The 21661-nt window shown below is 41.8% G+C and overlaps 1 protein-coding gene across 1 annotated transcript in view; it reads right to left on the reverse strand.

Annotated features, from left to right (window-relative positions):
* Positions 1-18101, reverse strand: part of Adamts19 (ADAM metallopeptidase with thrombospondin type 1 motif 19) — a 201116-nt gene extending 183015 nt beyond the window's left edge. The window contains exons 1-2 of the mRNA XM_052155432.1: positions 18014-18101; positions 16822-17471 (exon numbers count right to left, since the gene is read on the reverse strand). Coding sequence (XP_052011392.1) covers positions 16822-17471; positions 18014-18101 — 738 coding nt within the window. The remainder of the gene's footprint in view (positions 1-16821; positions 17472-18013) is intronic.
* Between the last annotated feature and the right edge of the window lie 3560 nt (positions 18102-21661).

Here is a 21661-nt window from a genome sequence, read left to right on the forward strand (position 1 = left end):
GTGGAAGACAATCAGTCAGGTTCACTTGGGAGCAAGGGAGCTGGCAAAGTGAGATTACCAAGTAAGAAACTGCTAGGAATTTGTTGGAGTTCCTGATCCAGCTTTCTCACGAGATCAGTGGTTCTCAGCTTTTCTAATGCTCTGACCCCTTAGAACAACATTCACATATCTCGCACATCTTGAGCAAACACATAGTGATAATAAATGAGTTTCCTCATAAAAAAGAAGTGCTGAGGATATTTAACAATATCTGGCAAACTTCAAATAAATCTCTCTGCTATGTGAAAATTTCTTGTCTTAAAATATCAAGTATACAAACAAAAGAAACATAAAGGAAGAGAATGAGAGATTGTATTTCCAACATATATTTCTACCCCTATATCTACACCTTGTCAATTTCATCATCAACTTTGGATAAAATAATATGGACTATTTCCCTTACATAGGAACATTTCATTGTCCTTGAAATACAATTGGGTTGTGAATTGAGTAGACTTAGCACATAAATGTGTCTTTGAGCCCCATGTTTTCTAACATAATTATGTTTAGAATCATGACTCATGAAAAATGAAACAGTTTTGAATCTCACCCCAGATATAACCATACCCTTTATTTTGAAGAATTATTTGCCTCCCATAGGCCCTGAATTCCTATCAATAAAACTGAATGGCAGACTGTGTCTTACTGGGTGTTTGTGAAGAGTGCTCGTACTGTCTGATAGTATTAGTATGATATACTCTTGTACACAATTGAGCACAAGAGTCTTCAATTATACCATTGGTTAAATCTTCTGATTTTTGTTTGCTTTAAAAAGCCCAGTGCAAATAGAAACAGCATCATCTCCATTTGTCAATTTTTCTTCGTAGTGTTTATAAAGTAAACAATGAAGGCATGGCTCGCCTCACACTTTGTGTGATAGTTTGAATGAGAATGAACTCCACAGGGGACAACATTGGTGTGCTTAGTTGCCAGCTGATTAACTACAGTACACCTCTGCAGGTTGGCTTTGAGGTTCCAAACGCCCATGTCTGGGGCCCTGGCCCTGCTCCCTGCAGATTAAGATGTAAATCTCTCAGAGTAAAGGGCTGGAAAAGTCTTCCAATCAATTGGACCCAAGAAGCAAGCTGCAGTATGCATTCTAATATCTAGTAAAATAGACTTTCAACCAAGCTTAATCAAAAGAGACAGGGAAGGTCACTTTAAACCCATCAAAGGCAACATCTGACAAAATGATATCTAAATTCTCATCATCCAAACACCAAAAACTAGGCCACCCACATTTACAAAAGAAATATTGCTAAAGCTTAAGTTGAATATTGAACCCTATCCATCAATAGTGGGAGAATTCAATACTCCACTCTCACCAATTGCCATGTCAACCAGACAAAAAGAAAACAGAAATATTCCCATTCTTCTGCATGCTGACCTCCAGTTGAACCAGCACCATTTGTTGAAAAGGCTATCTTTTTTCCATTGGATGTTTTCAGCCTCTTTGTCGAGGATCAAGTGGCCATAGGTGTGTGGGTTCATTTCTGGATCTTCAATCCTGTTCCATTGATCCTCCTGCCTGTCACTGTACCAATACCATGCAGTTTTTAACACTATTGCTCTGTAGTATTGCCTGAGGTCAGGGATACTGATTCCCCCAGATTTTCTTTTGTTGCTGAGAATAGTTTTAGCTATCCTGGGTTTTTTGTTGTTCCAGATGAATTTGATAATTGCTCTTTCTAACTCTGTGAAGAATTGAGTTGGGATTTTGATCGGTATTGCATTGAATCTGTATATTGCTTTTGGCAAAATGGCCATTTTAACTATATTGATTCTACCGATCCATGAGCATGGGAGGTTTTCCCATTTTTTTGAGGTCTTCTTCCATTTCCTTCTTCAGAGTCTTGAAGTTCTTGTCATACAGATCTTTCACATGTTTGGTAAGAGTCACCCCAAGATACTTTATACTGTTTGTGGCTATTGTGAAGGGGATCATTTCCCTAATTTCTTTCTCAGCCTGCTTATCCTTTGAGTATAGGAAGGCCACTGATTTGCTTGTGTTGATTTTATAACCTGCCACTTTGCTGAAGTTGTTTATCAGCTGTAGGAGCTCTCTAGTGGAGTTTTTTGGGTCACTTAGGTAGACTATCATGTTGTCTGCAAATAATGATAGTTTGACTTCTTCCTTTCCAATTTGTATCCCTTTGACCTCCTTATGTTGTCGAATTGCCCGAGCTAGTACCTCAAGTACAATATTGAAAAGATAAGGAGAAAGGGGGCAGCCTTGTCTCCTTGTACTAAGCTCAAATCCAAATGGATCAAGGACCTCCACATAAAGCCAGACACTCTGAAGCTAATAGAAAAGAAACTGGGGACGACCCTTGAGGACATCGGTACAGGGAGAAAGTTTCTGAACAGAACACCAATAGCGTATGCTCTAAGAGCAAGAATTGACAAATGGAACCTCATAAAATTACAAAGTTTCTGTAAGGCAAAGGACACCATCAAGAGGAAATCGGCAACCAACAAATTGGGAAAAGATCTTCACCAATCCTACATCAGATAGAGGGCTAATATCTAATATATATAAAGAACTCAAGAAGTTAGACTCCAGAAAACTGAACAACCCTATTAAAAAATGGGGTACAGAGTTAAACAAAGAATTCTCACCTGAAGAACTTCGAATGGTGGAGAAGCATCTTAAAAAATGTTCAACTTCATTAGTCATTAGGGAAATGCAAATCAAAACAACCCCGAGATTTCATCTTACACCAGTCAGAATGGCTAAGATTAAAAATTCAGGAGACAGCAGTTGTTGGAGAGGGTGTGGAGAAAGAGGAACACTCCTCCACTGCTGGTGGGGTTGCAAATTGGTACAACCACTCTGGAAATCAGTCTGGCGGTTCCTCCGAAAACTGGGCACCTCACTTCCAGAAGATCCTGCTATACCACTCCTGGGCATATACCCAGAGGATTCCCCACCATGTAATTAGGATACATGCTCTACTATGTTCATAGCAGCCCTATTTATAATTGCCAGATGCTGGAAAGAACCCAGGTATCCCTCAACAGAAGAGTGGATGCAAAAAATGTGGTATATCTACACAATGGAGTACTACTCAGCCATTAGAAACAATGAATTCATGAAATTCTTAGGCAAATGGATGGAGCTAGAGAACATCATACTAAGTGAGGTAACCCAGACTCAAAAGGTGAATCATGGTATGCACTCACTAATAAGTGGATATTAACCTAGAAAATTGGAATACCCAAAACATAATCCACACATCAAATGGGGTACAAGAAGAAAGGAGGAGTGGCCCCTGGTTCTGGAAACACTCAGTAAAGCAGTATTTGGCAAAACCAGAACGGGGAAGTGGGAAGGGGTAGGTGGGAGGACAGGTGAAGAGAAGGGGGCTTACGGGACTTTCGGGGAGTGGGGGGCTAGAAAAGGGGAAATCATTTGAAATGTAAATAAATTATATCAAATAAAAAAAATTAAAAAAAAAACAGAAATAATTAACCTAATGGGTATTATGTGTAGGTGTGTGTGTGTGTGTGTGTGTGTGTGTGTGTGGTGTGTACTCTACTTGTTTTTGCTGGTATTTCCTGTGTTTTCTTGGATATAGTTATACTTCTAGCAATAGAATTTTCCTTCTAGTAGAGAAATAGCATGATTTAAGAAGCCATGGTACAGAAAAGCAAATACATATTAAAATGATGTATAACAAAAGGGAAAAATAAGTTATATCACATGATCAGAGATCAAATACAAACTGCTGTATTGTGTCCTGAAAAAGAAAAAGAAAAAAGAAAAAAGAAGCTAGTGCCTCAGCACCATGCCTGCCTGCTTCCTGCTATGGTGATAACAGACTAACTCTCAGGAAATGTAAGAAAGTTCCTAGTTAAATGCTTTCTTTTGGTTGCTTTGGCCAAAGTGTCTTTTCAGGAGTGCATAACAGGTGGAAGCATCTGCTTCTTTCCCTGCTCAGCAGGTATTTCTCATGTAATCCATTAACCGCCACTGCCAGGACTCACAAAGATTTATGTTTTATGTATTTAAATGTTCTACTCCTTTCAAAACATAATTTGAAGGATACCTTAAAAATGTTAAGTAAATCGGCATATCCAAACCTGACTTGAACTAAGAAAGTATTTTTGAAGTTAGTATATATGTTTTAAAAAGTTTCCTTGACATAGCAACATTGTATAGAGTCCTTGAAATATAATTAGGTTACTAAAAAGTAGACAGCATATAAGCTCATCTATGAGGTCATATGTTTTCTATAAAACATGTATCACACCACAGACAAAATTTTTGTGTACATTCTAGTGTACTTTCAGAAGCCCATGCTGTTATTATGGTTCTAACCACATTGCATCATGGGGATTCTTTTGTTTTCTCCTTCATGTGTATTTTCCAAATTCCATGGAACAGGGAGGGTCATACATACCTGGTATGTTTCTGCTGGAGCAAGAGTTAGAGGGCAGAGATGAAAGAATGAGGCAGACATTTGACCATGAACGCCCAGGATAGACTGGCGTACTCTGTTACAAGCCTATGGTGAGCTATTAATAGGTTCAGAACACGAACACATAACACAGTGTCACCAAGAACATAAATTTTAACTTGTGGAGATTCCGGAGCCAAAGGCAGGAGCAGCCAAGTTCTTGAACCACTTTCTAAAATATCACTGGTGAGCTAACAGGCAGCCACATGAATGGGCAGAGGTAGGCTGTTCTTCCCCAGGGGAACGTCAGCATGCTATTCCAAAGCATCCAAATGGAACCGAGGGAATAAGCATTTCCATATTCTCACATTTAAAACATACCCCGAGTATACATCACCAGACTCAAATTCCTCTTTTACCTTTCTTCTTACTTATTCTTTTCATAGCTCTATCTCCCTCATAGGAATAGTGTTTTCAATTCACACAGATTATGTAAACCCTTGGGACTTAACAAGGAACTGTAGAATTGAAGATAAAAATAATCAATCTTGGGAATCAAGCCAAAACCCCAAACTCTCTCCCTCTCCGTGGTCTCTTCCTGTCTTACGTGTTTTTAATTTGTTTTTGCTTTGGTTTAATTTGAGACTCATGTAGCTCAGGCTAGCCTGAGACTCATCTTAATTTGTGATTTTCTGCCTGCTGAGTATATACTACTGTATGGGATCAAACCTAGGGCCTTGTGCATACCAGGAAACATTCAGCCAGCTAAGCTGCATCTCCAGTGTGCAAATCTATGTCTTTAATCCACCATTGTACCAGCTGACATGACTTTCAAATGACACTCGTGTTTCTTTCTTGTCACCTCCCTCTGACTACTCCAATGCTCCCCTCACAATAAAAGGTTTAATATTATCTTATCCCTTAGAAATGCAGAGTGAACATAAAACTTACAGGATAAAAAGTGGGACTTAATTCGAACATCAAAATTTAAAAGATAAAATTAATTTTGCCAAAACTTTAAGTGACTTTAAAACACCATTTATCACACGATCCAATCATTCCATTTCAATATATCTACTCTAGGAGTATGAAAAATATGTATCCTCACAAAGACTTATTCATAAATGTTTATATTAGCATTACCATAATTGCCTAGACATGGCAGTAATCTAAATGCTCATCAGTTAATGAAATGACATTGAGAAGTGGAATATTCAGGAAGAGTAACCAATAGGGTCTCGGGGGAGGAAAGGCCGAAGGAGGAGTAATGTAGTTCTATATCAATCAAACACATTAAAACAAAATGAAAATAAAAATAAATAAGAGTAAATATTTTACTCATCAAAAATGTTGATATGATTAATCAGATCATAGAAATAAACTCTTAATTTCTTTTAATTAAAGGGAGAAAGAGAATGTACAATGTGGCCACAAACATGATGATAACTGGATGAAACCAGATACACACTAAGCTTGTGTGATTTCATTTACAGGAAAAGTTCAGGTAAATCTATGTGGACAGAAACTTGACTGGTTACTACTGCCTGAGACCGGAGACAAAGAGGGAAGGGACTGCAAAGAGTGACAGACACTCTGAATTGATGGAAATGTTTTGAACCTCAACTAAGTTGTACAACTAGGTGGTACTATTCTGTAAATGTACTGAAAACTATTCAACTTGGCATAGTTGAAGTTCATGGCATGTAATTCATAATTTCTGTAAAGAATGGGAGGTAGAAAGCATTCAGAACATTTTCAATTTGTTGTTTTGCATAGTGATTTACTCTAGACTGAGTCAGTCTGACATATATGACTGCATCTTACTAGTGAGAAATAATGAGGCCATATTTGGAAAGTGGTCTATGGAGGACACTTGATCTTAAGATTATCAATTTAATAATTTTAAAACACTACTACATAAAAGCACTTATTTCAACCTCATGAAATTAAAACTGACACTTTATTGGGATTAGGAATTATCTATAAGTACATAGATTGGGCACTGACTAATTTAATTTTTAGAAGGCAGTTATGTCAACAACAAATTACTCAAACGTTATGCTGGGCTGGCTTTTTGTCTACATGATTCTTTAGGAGAGTACTCAGGCTTGCGACTTTGATATGACACAGTTTTGAAGTTTTGCATCCTTTGTAAGGAGAGAAGAGAAACCAGATTAGCTGACAAAATTATCTGCCTTGTCACTCTTCTTAATATATTTATTGCTTCCACTGGGAATTCTAATGATTTTGTTAGGACTATTGACATCAAATTCAGAATATGAATGAGTACACAGACAAGACCTAGGATTCCATCTCTTGTTTAAAACAGTTTATCATTTAAGTCCTAGTGAGTTCCGGTGAGCTTATTTACACTGCCCTGACATTCTAGCTTACATATCTTCCCACATAGCGTTAGTAATTGTCTCTCCATTGGTGATTTAAAAATTTGGAGCAACAATGGATCTCAGTCTTTACTTAGTTATATCTTAACTTTGTGGTAGGTACTTCCCTGTCAATCTGAAGGTATACTCCATATTTTATCTCTGATGAGCTTTACTTTTTAATGACTAGAGAAAAGGTAGAATAAGCCATCTGCCTTATTGCCAGTTAATTTTTATTGTGGTTTAAAATAATCTAATTTACCTTATTTTTAAGATATTTTATAAAATGCAAATTGCATTTTAGCTTGTGCCCCTTTTCCTTTGGGGGTGCTGGAAAATATAAAATAGAAAGACATGCATACTAACACTAAAAATCTTCATTAATTCAAATTAATAGCTCAGTGGCATCTGAGTAGGTTCTTGGAAGGCTGTTAGAAGGCTTACACAGAGCGTATCTATACTTGTTATAATTTATGCAAAAGGAAAATTATAGGAAAGAGTAAACTCGAGGTTTTCAGAATATTTTTTTTAAAGTTTGGGGGATGTAAAATGTTCATTAAAGATCTTGAGTTCTGTGGTTTCTCGGAGCCACTAGGATGGCTGTCTTCAGAGTTCAGCTTGCATAACACACCCCTAAATACTACAGTAGATTGCTGTGACAATCAATGGTTACCCTCTAGAACTTGAAGGTAAGAGCTTATACTGAAGATAACACACATTTAAATCATAAAGCGAGGAGAAATCGAGCTGGTATCGACCTAGAAGCTTCATCCTTACTGGCTTGCTTTTATAGCGCTGGAAGATTTGATCCACAGTACAACAATCACACCTAGCCATGAACTCTGAAAGCTGCAATCATGACTGCTCTGACAAGTCACTGGTGCAATAGTACATGGATGTTGTGGAAGCAACCGGCCACTTTCAGATGAGATCGGGCACGTTCAGGGTGGTATGGCCGTAGACAACCACCGGCCACTTTCAATTGTACTTAATATCCCCTCCCCAATATGAAACCCATGCCTGCCACAATTATCAGGACCACAAACTTGAGGCAAGGCACATAAATGGGCCCTAGTGGAGAATCTGCCACTCACATTCTACTGATTGAATGTAGTAATAAAGTAATTCCTAATGACTTATTGCTATACCCATAGATTAATGTCTCTCTCAACCTTATCTGAGATCAACTTTCATCAAAGAATCTTCTATTTGTACTTGATAGTGATTAACACAGACACTGACAACAGGTAAGAATGCAGAAATTTTAAAGATTGTGGGGAGCTCTGCTCATGTTACAGATAAACGGGACATCTGTCTCATATCCTCTCCTCCCTGGGCTCAGAGATCACTACAAAAGAAAGATGGAAAGCACCAGAGGAAGCAGACGACTATAGGTAAAGAGTGTTCTTCAGTCACTGTCTTAGTCAGGGTTTCTATTCCTACAGACCAGGGTTTCTATCCCTACAGACCAGGGTTTCTATTCCATCATGACCAAGAAGCAAGTTGGGGACAAAAGGGGCTTATTCATCATTAAAGGAGGTCGGGACTGGAACTCAAGCATGTCTGGAAGCAAGAGCTGATGCAGAGGCCATGGAGGGATGTTACTTACTGGCTTGCTTCCCCTGGCTTGGTTTTGGTTTTGGCCTTTCCAAGACAGGGTTTTTCTGTATAGCCCTGGCTGTCCTGGAACTCACTGTAGACAAGGCTGGCCTCGAACTCAGAAATCTTGCTGCCTCTGCCTCCAAACTGCTGGGATTGAAGGCATGTGCCACTACTGCCCAGCTCAACTTGCTTTCTTATCCAACCTAAGGCTACCAGCCCACCCACAATGGGCCCTCCCACCCTTGATCACTAATTGAGACAATGCCTTACAGCTGGATCTCATGGAGGTATTTCCTCAACTGAAGCTACTTTCTCTGTGATGACTCCAGCTATGTTGGAATTGGCACACAAAACCAGCCTGTGCAGTCACAGGAGGACAGCTGCAATGGTTCTGACCACGTGCCTGCATCCCAAGCAATCTCAAGCCAGACAAGAATTCCCATAGTGAAACAGGAGGTGAGGATGAAGTCCTACTTCTAGCTGAGGAGCTCTTAGTAACTGATACCTTCTGACAGAATGAGGGTTCATTTATTTTAAGATGTGACTCACAGCAGGTTGATTAAGGTCCAGTGCATGGCCACACATCCATGAATAGGTGGACAGCACAGTTTAAACTCTGTGGGTTAACAAAGTAGAAAGAAAACAGAGAACCGGATGAGCAGTGAACTGGTGGTGGCTCTGGGAGGAGTTGGGAGAGGAGGTAAATATAAAAACACACTGTATGAAATTCTTAAGGAACTAATCAAAAATAGGGAAGAAAAAGGAATTACATTTTAGTTTTCAAATGCAAATCTTTTATGCTTGAATCTCAATATGGAACTGTGAGTTTTAGTTCAAACTCAACATCTTTATCTCACCAACTCCTTATTTACCCTTTCTCCAGGATTCTAATGTTGGTGTACACACACTACATGTTAATATATAAGGCACCGAGATATCCAAGAAATCTGGTTAAAGGTGTGATGGTGTGGGTTTGCTATATAAATGGTTATGTCTTTAGTTATGCCAGATTGAGGCAATGGTGTTAAACGAAAATCTGGAGCAATATAACTTTATTTCAAGTCTATTAATATGACTTTAATGACTCTCTCCCTCTCTCTCTCCCTCTCCCTCTCCCTCTGTGTGTGTATGTGTGTCACAATAATTGCCTAGATTCACCACCATTTTTCACAGCATGAAAGTATGAAGAGTTGATTTAGTATAGATATTTGTACACTAACTGTGATATGAAATCAAGTCCCCCTTCCTGCACAAATGAGTACCCAACTATCCAATCCCCAGGGGCTTTCCAACACTAACACGTGATCACTCTATAAAAGTGTCCAGGTAGCTTGGATTGGCTGACCTCCCATTTTGTCACTTCTCTCAGTCCGGTTTGGCATCAGACAAAAGATGAGGAGGACACAGCGATGTGCTAACTGGAGCTGCGCACTGAACTCTGCATCAAATCGCGTTCCTCATTTGTCTAGGGAACCTGAAAGCCTCCCCAAACCATAAACCTAAAGTGACTGCTATTTATCCCACCATTTGTAAACACACATGAATTACTTCCCTAATATAACCAACTTCCCAACATGAATACACGTTTTCCTATTATTTACTTATTCAAGTAGAAATATCATAAACTATCTGGAGTGGTATAATTACTAGTAAATGAAAAAAATCCCTTCCTAATGAACTTCAATGTACATGTGCTGTTTAGTATTGCTTTACAAGTAGTTTAAGACTTCTATATACGTTTTAAAACATGCATATGGGACTGGAGAGATAGTTCAGCATTTACAATCATATGTTTATGTTGCAGAGGTCCTGGGTTCAATTCCCAGCACTTTCACAGTCGCTCACAACTGTCCTCATTTCGTTTCAGAGATTCAGGCAACCTATTCTGACTTCCCAGGGCACCCAGCATACATTTGATGCACAGACACATACGTAAACACTTATACACATAAAATAAAATAAAATGCAATCTTTAATATGCTGCTTATGATTCAGTTAGTAAACTTTAAGAAAGTAAATATTAGATAAGTAAATGTAAATTTTCTTTGGAAACTTTGGCCCATAATGGAATTGTCTCAAGTCTAAGACACAGATCTAAACATGAGCAAGGAACTCACTATTATCAGTATAGATCAATACCTGTAGTCTTCCATTCAACAGCATCTACTGTACTTTATCTCCAAGCCTTCTGCATTTTATGATGTAAAGGACAACAGATGAAGGTTTAAAGACTTCAGAGTACAGCACAATAGGCTTATTTACAAATCTTTTGTATATATGAATGTATAGGCATCTAGGCAGATGTTCATCATAAGTTGAATGCTACAAATAAAACTGCCAAGTAAGAACTAAAATGTGAAGCGATTACATACAAAATACAGTGTGTGAGATCAAGAATCTCAAACATGTCCATTAGATCCTCTAAATCTGTGACTTTTAGTCCAATCTTACAAACCAAAAAGGATATTTAAGAAACTGTACTTTTCCTAGTTTCCCAATATCTGTCATAGTTTAATATTTTCATAAAAAACATTAAAAGGTAAGTGCCTCTCTCTGAATGGAGGACTACAGATGAGATATTTCTATATTTTTAAAATTATTCTCAGAATGTATTAGTTTTAATTAAAATGTCACTAAAAATATTAATATTCAAGGAACTCTATAATCATCAATGAAGAAGAGCAAAACTCAAGTAGAAAAGTAGGTAAAAAGATATGAAGAAAAAAGTTCTATAAGATAGAAGATAAAGAAATAAAATGTAAAAGTGGTGCTAGTAACTCTACAGGGGCAGGTGGGCTTACACATTCTTAGAGGCAAACATCATCATACATGTGTTACCACACACACACACACACACACACACACATGCCTTTTGTCACACAAAATTGCCTCCTTGCCCAATAACAGCAGGTTATTGTAATCATTCAACTGTCCATCAAGACAAACTGAGGGAGATGATTAAAAAAAAAAAAAGCTTTGAGATCAAATAACCCATAATTACTCAAAAAAGGAAAATCTCAAACACATAAAGTGGAGATATTATAAAAACCTGAACGTTCTATATGTATGTTTGTACATCAGTGGCCTCCAGACGATGTACGACAACCAAATAGCATGTTTTATACTTAAAAGGAACAAGGAGTAATATATGATGCGACAATGAGGAAACAGGTATAGAAGAGATTTTCATTATATCACTTTTTGGTGGTTCTATGTGGTTAAATTCCAAACCTTTATTATTTCAAAGATAATTTCTTTTGACCTTAGACTTTAATGGGGCATGGGCCTCTCTTACAAATCAAGATTCAGAAATACTACTTTGAATCTGGATAATCCATGCTCCGATGTCAAATACAACAGGTTTAATCATCTCTGATCAACCGATGTCCATTCCATTGTAGATGATCTCTCTTTAATACAAGTTTTTAGTTTTTTTTTTCTGTTTCTCTCTGATTTTCTAGTATTCTGTCACAATATGTCAAAGTTTGAGTATGTTTTTATGAATCAATCCACAATGGGAAAGAAAACCTGCCTAAGGCACAGGATATTTACAAGGAGGAAAAGCAACAGTGGTCTCAAGCTTCCTAATGCTACAACCCTTTAACATAGTTCCTATTGTCATGGTGACCCCCAACCATAAAATTATGTTTGTTGCAACTTCATAACTGTAATTTTGCTACTTTCATGAATCATAATGTAAATATCTGATACGTAGGAAGGCCTTAGATAACCCCTGTGAAAGGGTTATTAGACCTCCCCTAAAGGGGTCCTACATGTTGAGAACCCCTATTGTAAGCAACAGTGAAACATTTTTATCTTGTAGGGAAGTACAAGCTCAAGAGGTAAACAACTCAATGGCTTCAGGAAGTTCATGAAACTGAGCATATTCACTAGGCCTCTCCCTCCACAAGCATGAATAAACAACGCCCACTGCTCAGACACACTCAGAGAAGTTAAACCATCTGGAAGCCAAGACCAGGCCAGGATCAGCTGGGCTAGAGAATATTCTCCAACCCGATGAGCTGCTTACAGGCTGTGCAGAGTGCTCCAGGTTCCCAGCTTTTGTGAGCTGGCACCCATTCTGCTGTGGGCTTCCATACTGTCTTTGAGTTATTTCTGATCCTTTAAGTAACCTCTCACCATAGTCTTGTAAATAATTTCAATAAAGCTCATTGGTTCCGAAAGTCAGACTTGGGTGGTATCCTTGCTTTGGTCTGTCTCCTGTTTCCTCTCTGGAGTCATTTGTTCACCTCTCTCAAGGAAGACACCCACATGACCTTTGGATATGTAGCCCATTTGTTCTACTGGATATTCATTCTCCTTCCATCATTCCTGCCCTGACATCTGCTCTCACACTGGTCCCTGATAGGATGACTTATCCAAAGCAGAGGTCCCAAAATATTAATGTGTTCAAAATTCATCACAGCATGGAATTCTTGATTCCAGGAAAGTGTATGATGAAGAACAAAACCATGTTATATATAGAAAGTTCCATATTCTCTTGATGCCTAGCCTGGAAGAGTCTTGAAGTGTCAGGCTGGGGGAAACCCAGGGGGTCCCCACCTGCTCAGAAGAAAAGGTGAGGGGGAATGGGGGAAGGATTGGGGGAAGGGGTGACTGGGAGAGGGGGCAGTGAGAAGGATATAAAGTGAATAAGTAAAAAATAAACTAACACACACACACACAAACCTCTTGCTTGATTTTGGAAAAAAAAGTTTCATTGTGTAGCCCAGGCTAGTCTTAAATTCACAATTCTCCTGCCTTAGCCTCTGAGTGCTGGGATAACAGTTAAAACTCTCCATTTAAGTAAAGAATTGGCAGGTGATTTAGTCACTTCTGAGTATCATTCTGAGAAGACTACCATATTTAACTACAAGCAAAAAAGTCAGTGGTCTACTTTTCTTTGGCTGTGTGTGCTGGACATGTAGGACAGCTGTAAAGTGTCCTTGACTTGTGTGCATGAAGCCATGCGTATCACTGAACAACAAAACAAAACAAAACAGTAATATTATGATGTCCAGTTCAGGCTAACGTAATTGTTGCACTGTTTTCAAGAATTTGTTACTTTTATATATTTTAGATTTTAAAGACTATGACGTAAAATGCTATATTCATTACATCATTATTGTTTATTCAGTGTTATGGGTTTTTGTTACTTTGGTTGTTGATGCCTACAAAGAACAAGCCCTCTGGTCGTGAGTTGGAAATTAAACAAAGCAGCCAATCCCAGCACTCAGGGGCATTCGAATGCAGGACCATCACACACTTCCTCATTAGTCTAGAGATTAGCAGGTGAGAGTGAGCACTCCCTGGAAAACATCCATGCTGCCTCTCTTCTTCTGTTTCTCCACCTGCTTTCGGTACAGGAGTCACTGAACAGAGGTCTGACTGATTAGTGCTACATTACCGGGCGGTCCATCCAATCTAATAAATAGCTAAGCAAAGGTTATCATCCAAAATTAGCCTAATGGTGGATGAGGGGGGAAATTGACATAACAGTTCATCTGCAAATTAGTTTCTAGATACACAACTATAATGTGAGCAATTATAAGGGGAAATGGGTATCCAGGAAGACTGAGTACTTTGATGAAGCAGTATTTACCTCTCTATCCAAAATTTCCATTAGGTCGTGAATATTTTCATAATCCAGATTGGTTTACTATCTGGGCAATAAACACCCAATTTAGTAAGTTCTTTACAACATTAGGCAGCTGACAACACTTTTCCTTTTATTCTAATTTTCAAATCTTTTAAAATATGTAATAACAGAGGAGGTATTTCAAGCATATGGTTAAGTAGTAGCTAACAGTCCAAGCTCCTTATGGAGAAGGGGAATACCTGGACACCTGGTGAGTTGTCTTCCTCTAAGCAACTCACAGGAAGCAAGCCTTTGCTGATGGAGAACAATGCTTGTTACAAAGTAAAGGCTGGCAGGTGTGAAGATAGCCCACCCTCTACATGACAGCATCTCCCATAAGTGCTGCAGGACAAGCAGTCGTGTAGTCTAAACTCCTCAGTTTAGCCAGGCAAGGCCCATATTGTAGTAGATGACACTTCAGAGGTCTAATCTCAGTGGTCGTTTCAAGGTCTTCTATTTCTAGATACAAAGGTTTGTTTTGTGCATTTCCTTTACAGGCTCTGTCAAGGCCTGCCCCTCTACCCTCTACCTGAAACACTCCTTGGCTATTAGGTGGCTGAAGAGTATCTCCCCATTCTTAGGAACCCATTTAAATTTCTGGACATTAGAAAGCTAGCCCCATCTTCCCTACTGAGGCTTTCCTTTCCTTGGGCAAGGAATTTTAAGCTCTGTCATGACATTTGACTCCTCAAGATGGCATGTCTTTACTTCAAGACTCCTCATTGTCACATCCATTTGCATACGACATCTCTGAAGACAGGTTATTCTATCCCTTAACACGGATCGAGAATACACTTAGTATCCATAAAGCTGACCATTCAGATTTTAATTCAATCATTTAAGAATCTCATCCCCCCCCCCCCATGAGAGAGGTAAGGAACTTCTAATCAGGGAGGAAGCCAAAGGTAGGGTCAATATCACAAATTATCCTCTCTTCCCCAATCCAGGAGCTCATGAGGGAGGGGGCCAGCATGGGGGTTGGAGTAGCAACCCTACCTTCTTGGCTATTTGCCTACATTTTGACTCAAAGTCTGACTGCTATACTGTATTGCTGGCAACGTCAGTTCTCTTCAATAACAAAGACTGCCCAGTTCAGAGTATATACTTGTGGGGCAAGTAGGAAAAGGGAGCAAAATTCCAACATGATAAACAGGGAGGAATGTCAAACTCCTATTCAGCCCATGAAAAACCTACTCATGGTTCTGACTTTGCTCCCTTAAGTACGGTGAGAGGGCATAGCTCATTTGGAAAATCTGACCCACAGCCCAAGTCTCGATACAGTGAAACGCTTTGTCCCCCTACGGCTCTTACCACACCGGGAACATTCTATACGTAATTATTTAATCCCCAGCCGAAAGCTAGCAGACAATGAAACCCCCACAAAATGTTTACCCTGCTGAGGTGTTCAAGTATCAGTTCCACAGAAAACATTTTCAAAGGTTTTCGTGTCATTTTTCCAAGCCACCTTCTCAGTCATCCCTAAAATACCCATATTCGAATGTTCCCCCACTGGTAAAATATAGCCCTGTCCAACAGTTCACAACATTCAGTTGTGAGACCTTTGGAGACGGAGGTAAAAGTTTCCAGTCTTGTTCTCTCTCTCTCTCTCTCTCTCTCTCTCTCTCTCCCTCCCTCTCCCCACTCTCTTCCTCTCTCTCCCCTGCACTCTCTCTCCCTCTCCCTCTCTTACATTCCATGGCTTTGACTGTCATTTGTTGGGATTTTCATCCACATCCACGGCATCTGGTAGCTTTTACACTTGTTCCTACAGCCATCCATCAAGGGCTCCCTCTGAAGAGCAATGACAAGGGAGCCACAACTCACAGGGTGATTTTCAAGACGAGTTCTGCCTTATTTTAATAAAGGGGTTGTTGTGGTGGGGGAAAAAAGCACAAGATAAATACAGTTACTGCCACTGAACTGAACGTATAAGACACATTAAAATGGACAGTTTGTCATCTATATGTTTATACCCACCCCCACACATAGTGAAGGCCGACTTAGGAAGCCGACTTGGTCAAGCCAGGGAGAAAGAAGGTCAAGTGGTAGACAAAGGTAGAGAGAGTTCCTTTGACTTTCCCAACAGGGGTGTTAGGAAAATATTCCACCTTGATACTTTCCAACATGGAATCGAGAGATGAAAGGAAAGGAGAATATTGTCCAATAGCTTGAGAGGGGGAAAAGGGGGGTTGGGGGGACAGTTTAAACCAAAGCCCTCTGCTGGTGGGATTCCAGAATTGTCAGCAGTTTTAGATTGATCACCTTTGCATTGGACTTGTCTACAATGTGTTCTGAATACGTATAGATTCCAAGCACCTGTCAGAATATAATTCCCAGAGAACTGTTCTGACCGTTTTGCAGTAGAACACTAAAAACAAACAAACGACAACGATAAACCTATAAAAACGAGAGATGATGAACTGAGAGTGGGAACAAATATAGAAAGGCTTCAGCATGGAGCGGATCCATTTAATTTCAAACTATTCAGACACACCATATGGTGGACACGTTTTAGATACTCAAGAGATCAAACAGAAGTTGAACCACTGATAAGCAATAGAAAGGCAGAAACCCAAAGAAATTCACAGTGTGCTTGAAAACTCCTTCTATATAGTAAGACTTGTGGTTCACTGGAGCACCCTGGAGGTGTCAAAGTAAGTTCAGAGAAATAGGAGAAAGAATGGAGGAGGAGGTGCATGCAAATCAGCCCGATGAATTAAATACAGGATGGAATGGAGAACTGGGGAAGCAGAACGCTTACCAGGCCACCTCCACAGGTGCTGAAAGAGGCCAGAGAGCCAGGATGGCGCAGCACTGTCCCGGTGTAAAAGCAGGACGCGTCTGGTGGCATGGGAGGGCGAGGGTCAGCCGTTGTACGGGTGGGATCGGGACCTGGTTTGGGCCACTGTTCCACTGCGAAACGCTGCGCCAGGAAGCGGCCATCCCTCCGGAGCAGCAGGTACAAGTCCCTGGAGAGGGCCGGGATCCTCAACAGCACCTCCTCGGTGCTGGGTTCCTCTTTCTGGGCAGGGGGCGGGGACGAGGGCCGTTTCGGGGGCAGAGGAGGCTGCCACGAGGCAGGGGCTCCCGAGGACAGGGCGGTATCCCCGCTGGATCCCCGAGGCAGCTCCTGAGACTCGAGTTCCTCCTCGTCCTCAGTACCTGACTGCAGGGGAGACGCGAACCAGGGCTCAGATTGGCCTCCGGTGGCTTCTTCCAGGGGCGCCCGGGCCACTGAGCGCACCTCGCGCGAGCTGCCCGAAACCTGCCCCCGGCCGCTGCCCCCAGCGCTGCGCCCCGATCCCGGGTTTGCTCTGCCCCCGCTGAGGCCCGTGGCGTTCAGCGACTCCCGGCGCCAGAGTGCAGGAAACACGACTTCCCATTCCTGGAGATCCGGGGTGAGCTGCAGCCCTGCGGATGAAGTAGATGGGTGCGGGCTTAAAGTTCCACAGTGCCAATCATGCAAGCAATCAGGCACAAGGTCCATACAGATACCACATGCTTGCAGGAAAGCGAGACCACCCGTCTCGCTCCTGAAACTCCTGCAAGCAACGAAGTTTTACAGACCTTGGCATTTTCAAAATAAAAGTGTGTAGTGGTGATAGTTTAGCATATGCTAACTGAAACCAGTGAGAACTTAAGCATAATCTGAAAAGTAACACACGGTACGCCTCCCGGCTTTCCTTCCAGGTACTGTAAACACAGCTTTGAAACATTTACTTAGGATGAGGGGTGGTGGTAGATCTTTTTACAGATGCTAAAATATGGCCAAGAGAAGTGCGGTTCGCTTATGATCCTGACCTGCTCATCTGCCCCGCAAGCTGTTTCACCACTATCTACAGAGCTCTGTTCAACACACGCACCGCGGGATGCGCCAGCTCTGCCTTCCTGTGTGCCCTGGATCCATACTGGCCAAGTTGGAGAGGAAACTGGAAAGTCATTCTAGAACGTACCTGAGATGGTTCCGTGCGACAGGAAGCCTAGCTGGTAGAGGAGGCAGCACCAGCAGCAGATGCGAGCCAGGCGCATCTCCGGGCCCATCTCCACGGCGCGCGCCTCCCGCGCGTTCCACAGCGCACGCAGCAGCTTCCCCGGGGCGCCGGCGGCCAGGCGGCGACTGTGCCCAGGCCCTTTGTCTGCCAGGGGTGGGGGGCGAGGGGGGGCAAACTGTGTGACTCCCAGAGCCCGGGCGGGGCTGGGGTGGGGAGGAGCGGCCAGCGGCGCCCAGCAGCGCCCAGCAGCGCCCAGCAGCGCCCTGGCTCTCTAAGCTCCAGCTCCCAGGCGAATTAGGTGATGAGTCGACTTTCGGTGCTCTGAACAGTGCAGGAGTTTCCAGGCCCAGCTGGAGCCCCGCGGGACGGTCCCGCAGTCAGCCAAGAGCCAGGAGGCACGCGGGGCGGCAGGCAGGGCGGCCTCCGGACCAGCGGAGCAGTACAATCCCAGCCCAGGCTCTCTGCCCGCACCCGCGCGGAGCGTGGCGGGCGCACGAGTTAGGACTGCTTGCGTTTGCAGAGCTCTGCACTCTCCCCGGGACGCCGCAGCGCGGAGAGGGGTGGCCGGGGGAGGGGGCGGGTGAGTAAGCGCTCTGCAAAGGGGGTGTGGAGCAGCGGGGAGAATCAGGCGGGTCAGACCAGAATGGGGGACCCGGAGGTGCCCGCCAAGCGTGATGTTGCGGGACAAAGGTCCCAGAACACCCCACACGTGCTCTCAGGCTGGGCAAGGTTGGTTGGTGGTGGTGGTGGGGGGGACCCAAATCCCCTCACCAGACTCCTGATTGGCCATTCGAAAAGACCTAATTTGCATCCCCCACCCACCTTCTGCCAGTCACTAGGGGCTGTGATTTAGGTAAACTCAGGTAGCCGCCTTCTCCTTCCCTTCCCATCCTCCCTTTCTGGCTCCTCCTCTGTCCAGTCTCGTCCCTGTCTGCCCAACACAGAAAGCAGATTTGAGCATGGAGCTGTGGCCTGTGTACCAGAATTCTTTGATCGGTCTACAGTGCCTAAGAACCAACTCTGGAGGTAATAAAGTCTCTCAAGGAGCATACTGACTCAGGTTCCCAAGACAGACACCACTGAGATTTTAGAGGCCTCTATCCCAACTCTCCTTGGCTCCCCATTCATCTGTGTTTCTCTCCTCTTTCTCTTCCACCTCCTCCTCCTCTCCCTCCTTTTCTTGGAGTAAAATTCTAAAGCTCTTAGACCAGGTGAGAACACCTTGCCTCCTTTCCTTGTGTGTACATACTTGATGTTTCTGTCCGTTTAGATCTCAAATCCCTCTTCCTCTGCTGGAGCCCACAACTCTCTCACAGTCATATAGAAACTTTCAATCCGATTCGAGGGTGATAAATCCAACCCACTATTTCAATCCTCTACACAAGGCATGACACCAAGAGTTAATGCCAATATGTTCCAAAAAAAAAAAAAAAAAAAATCGCTGAGAATGGCTTCCCAAATTCTTTGTTGTTTTATCTTCGGCTCCTAGTTTCAAAGGTAGTAACTTTGCCTTTCAAGGAGGCAGAAGGTCTTATTTCAAAGGCAGTTTATTTGGATTGTTTGAATAAGCTTGGTCCTTTAATGCTTTGGATAGCCCACAGTCTTAAAACGGACATGAAAACATTCTACTGTAGCAGCAGCATTTCGCTACGATTGTTATCAAACTTACCTTGTAAAATCTCTAAAATTGGAGTAACTAGGGTTTGAGTGCTCAGAGACTTGCCTGGGAACCTGTGGCTTCTTTTCACAAACCCCAGTTATACAGATTAAACTAAGCAGGGAAGGCTGATGCTGAAGGGCGGTAGAAATTATGGGGATGGAAGCTACTTCCGCTAAAACGCAGATCTTACGGATTTCTACATTGACTTTAACAACACGAAAATAAAGTTCCAAGGGGCATGTGTATTAAAGTATGTAATGCCTATTGGAGTGTGAACTGTATTTTTAAAGTTAGATGTGCTGAAGGTCAGTGTCAAGTTTCCATGCCTACTTTGGTGCTTTCCTACGATTAGAATATCTCTACTAAGCCTTCATGGAAAAGGTTTATTATTATTTAATAAATGCAGGAATATCTACCTGCATTTCAGCCAGCTTTGCTTCCTTACATTGAATACTCATGTCACTTATTTTATACATGGTCAAACACTTCTACAAATTAATTTGCATTGGAATGACTTGCACATTTATTTCTTCTACCAACTATTACATTTCCAAAGGTCGCCATTTCTTTTGCCTATCCACAATATCCTGATTAAGTTAATGACCTACACTGAATAACAATCCTAATCCTCCTGAAATGTCCAAGATGTTATTTTATCCAAATTTCAACTCCTTGAGCCTAGAATTAATGATAGTTCTAGCTGCCTATATGCTACTATCAACTTGATGTGTTTGGCTGAGAAACAAAACAAACCTTAGAGAGAAAAGGTGTGTGGGAAATGCCTGAGCTCTAACTAGAAGAGAGTTTTATGAGTATCAGTGAGAGTGGATTTGATTTGTGTATATGAACGTAAAAGAAAGAACGAATCTGATTTAGGACTCAGTAAAATGGTGAAACAGAGAAGAGAGGGGCGGTCAATGGCGTGCAGGTCAGAACAGGGACAGGGGATTGCAGCAGGGGCAGGAGGGCGGTGCAGGGAGGGGACAGCCGGGAAATGTGTTGATTATGACTGGTTGCTACTTATTTCATCAGACAGTAGCTAGAGTCAGTGCAAAGCAGTGCTTTTGTGTTCTCAGAGCAAGGACACAGAGGGAGGCAAGCTTGACTGTTCAGCTTGGGTGCAAGAAGATACAACTGCGCATGTGCCCAGGGTGTTCGTCTGTTGCATTTTGTAGCCTGGGTGCTCTATATGCAGAACTGACTTTTCTGCCTCCAAAATCTCTTATTCTCTTTCATCACTAGCACTGTGCTTCTCACGGCATAAAGCTAACCTTAAATGTTTGCCTCTCGGGGAGGGGGGTGCGGGGGCAAGATTTAAAATCTTGAGAAAATACAAAGAACTCTTTTACTGGACTCCAAGAGGGTATTAGCTCTCCATAAAACTCACGTCTAAACTGAGATCACAGCTTAAACTGTTTCTAGCCATGGTAGAATTGTACAGGCCATATTTTATCTCAGACATCGATGAATTAGACAAGAGTCAGGATGTAGATGGGTCAGCAGGTAAAGGCACCTGCTGCCCAGCCTGAGTGAGGAGGACCTAAGGTCACTTTTTGGATCCGAATGGCAGAAGGATGGAATCAGCTTCTGAAATCATCCTCTGAAATGTGTGTTCACACACACACACACACACACACACACACACACTTTTACACAAAATAAAGTTTTAAAAATAATAATTAAAAAAGAAAACAGGAAAACAATGTGAAAAATATAGTTTCCATACTGTTAAAGCACAAACAGTCCAGGGCAAAAAAAGAAAAAGAGCATGTGAAATAAGCCCTATAATTCCCTTTTTTCCACCACCCAGAAACAAATATTCAGAACAGGAAGGAGTTGACCAAAGTCCTGAAGGATAGAACATAAGATAACACAGCTAGAAATTACAAAGCAGATGAGACAGGCTTCAGGAGTACAGCAGTTACAGTGTAGAAGAGCAAGCTTAACAG

Source organism: Apodemus sylvaticus, chromosome 13 (genome assembly GCF_947179515.1).
Source record: "Apodemus sylvaticus chromosome 13, mApoSyl1.1, whole genome shotgun sequence".
NCBI lineage: Eukaryota > Metazoa > Chordata > Mammalia > Rodentia > Muridae > Apodemus > Apodemus sylvaticus.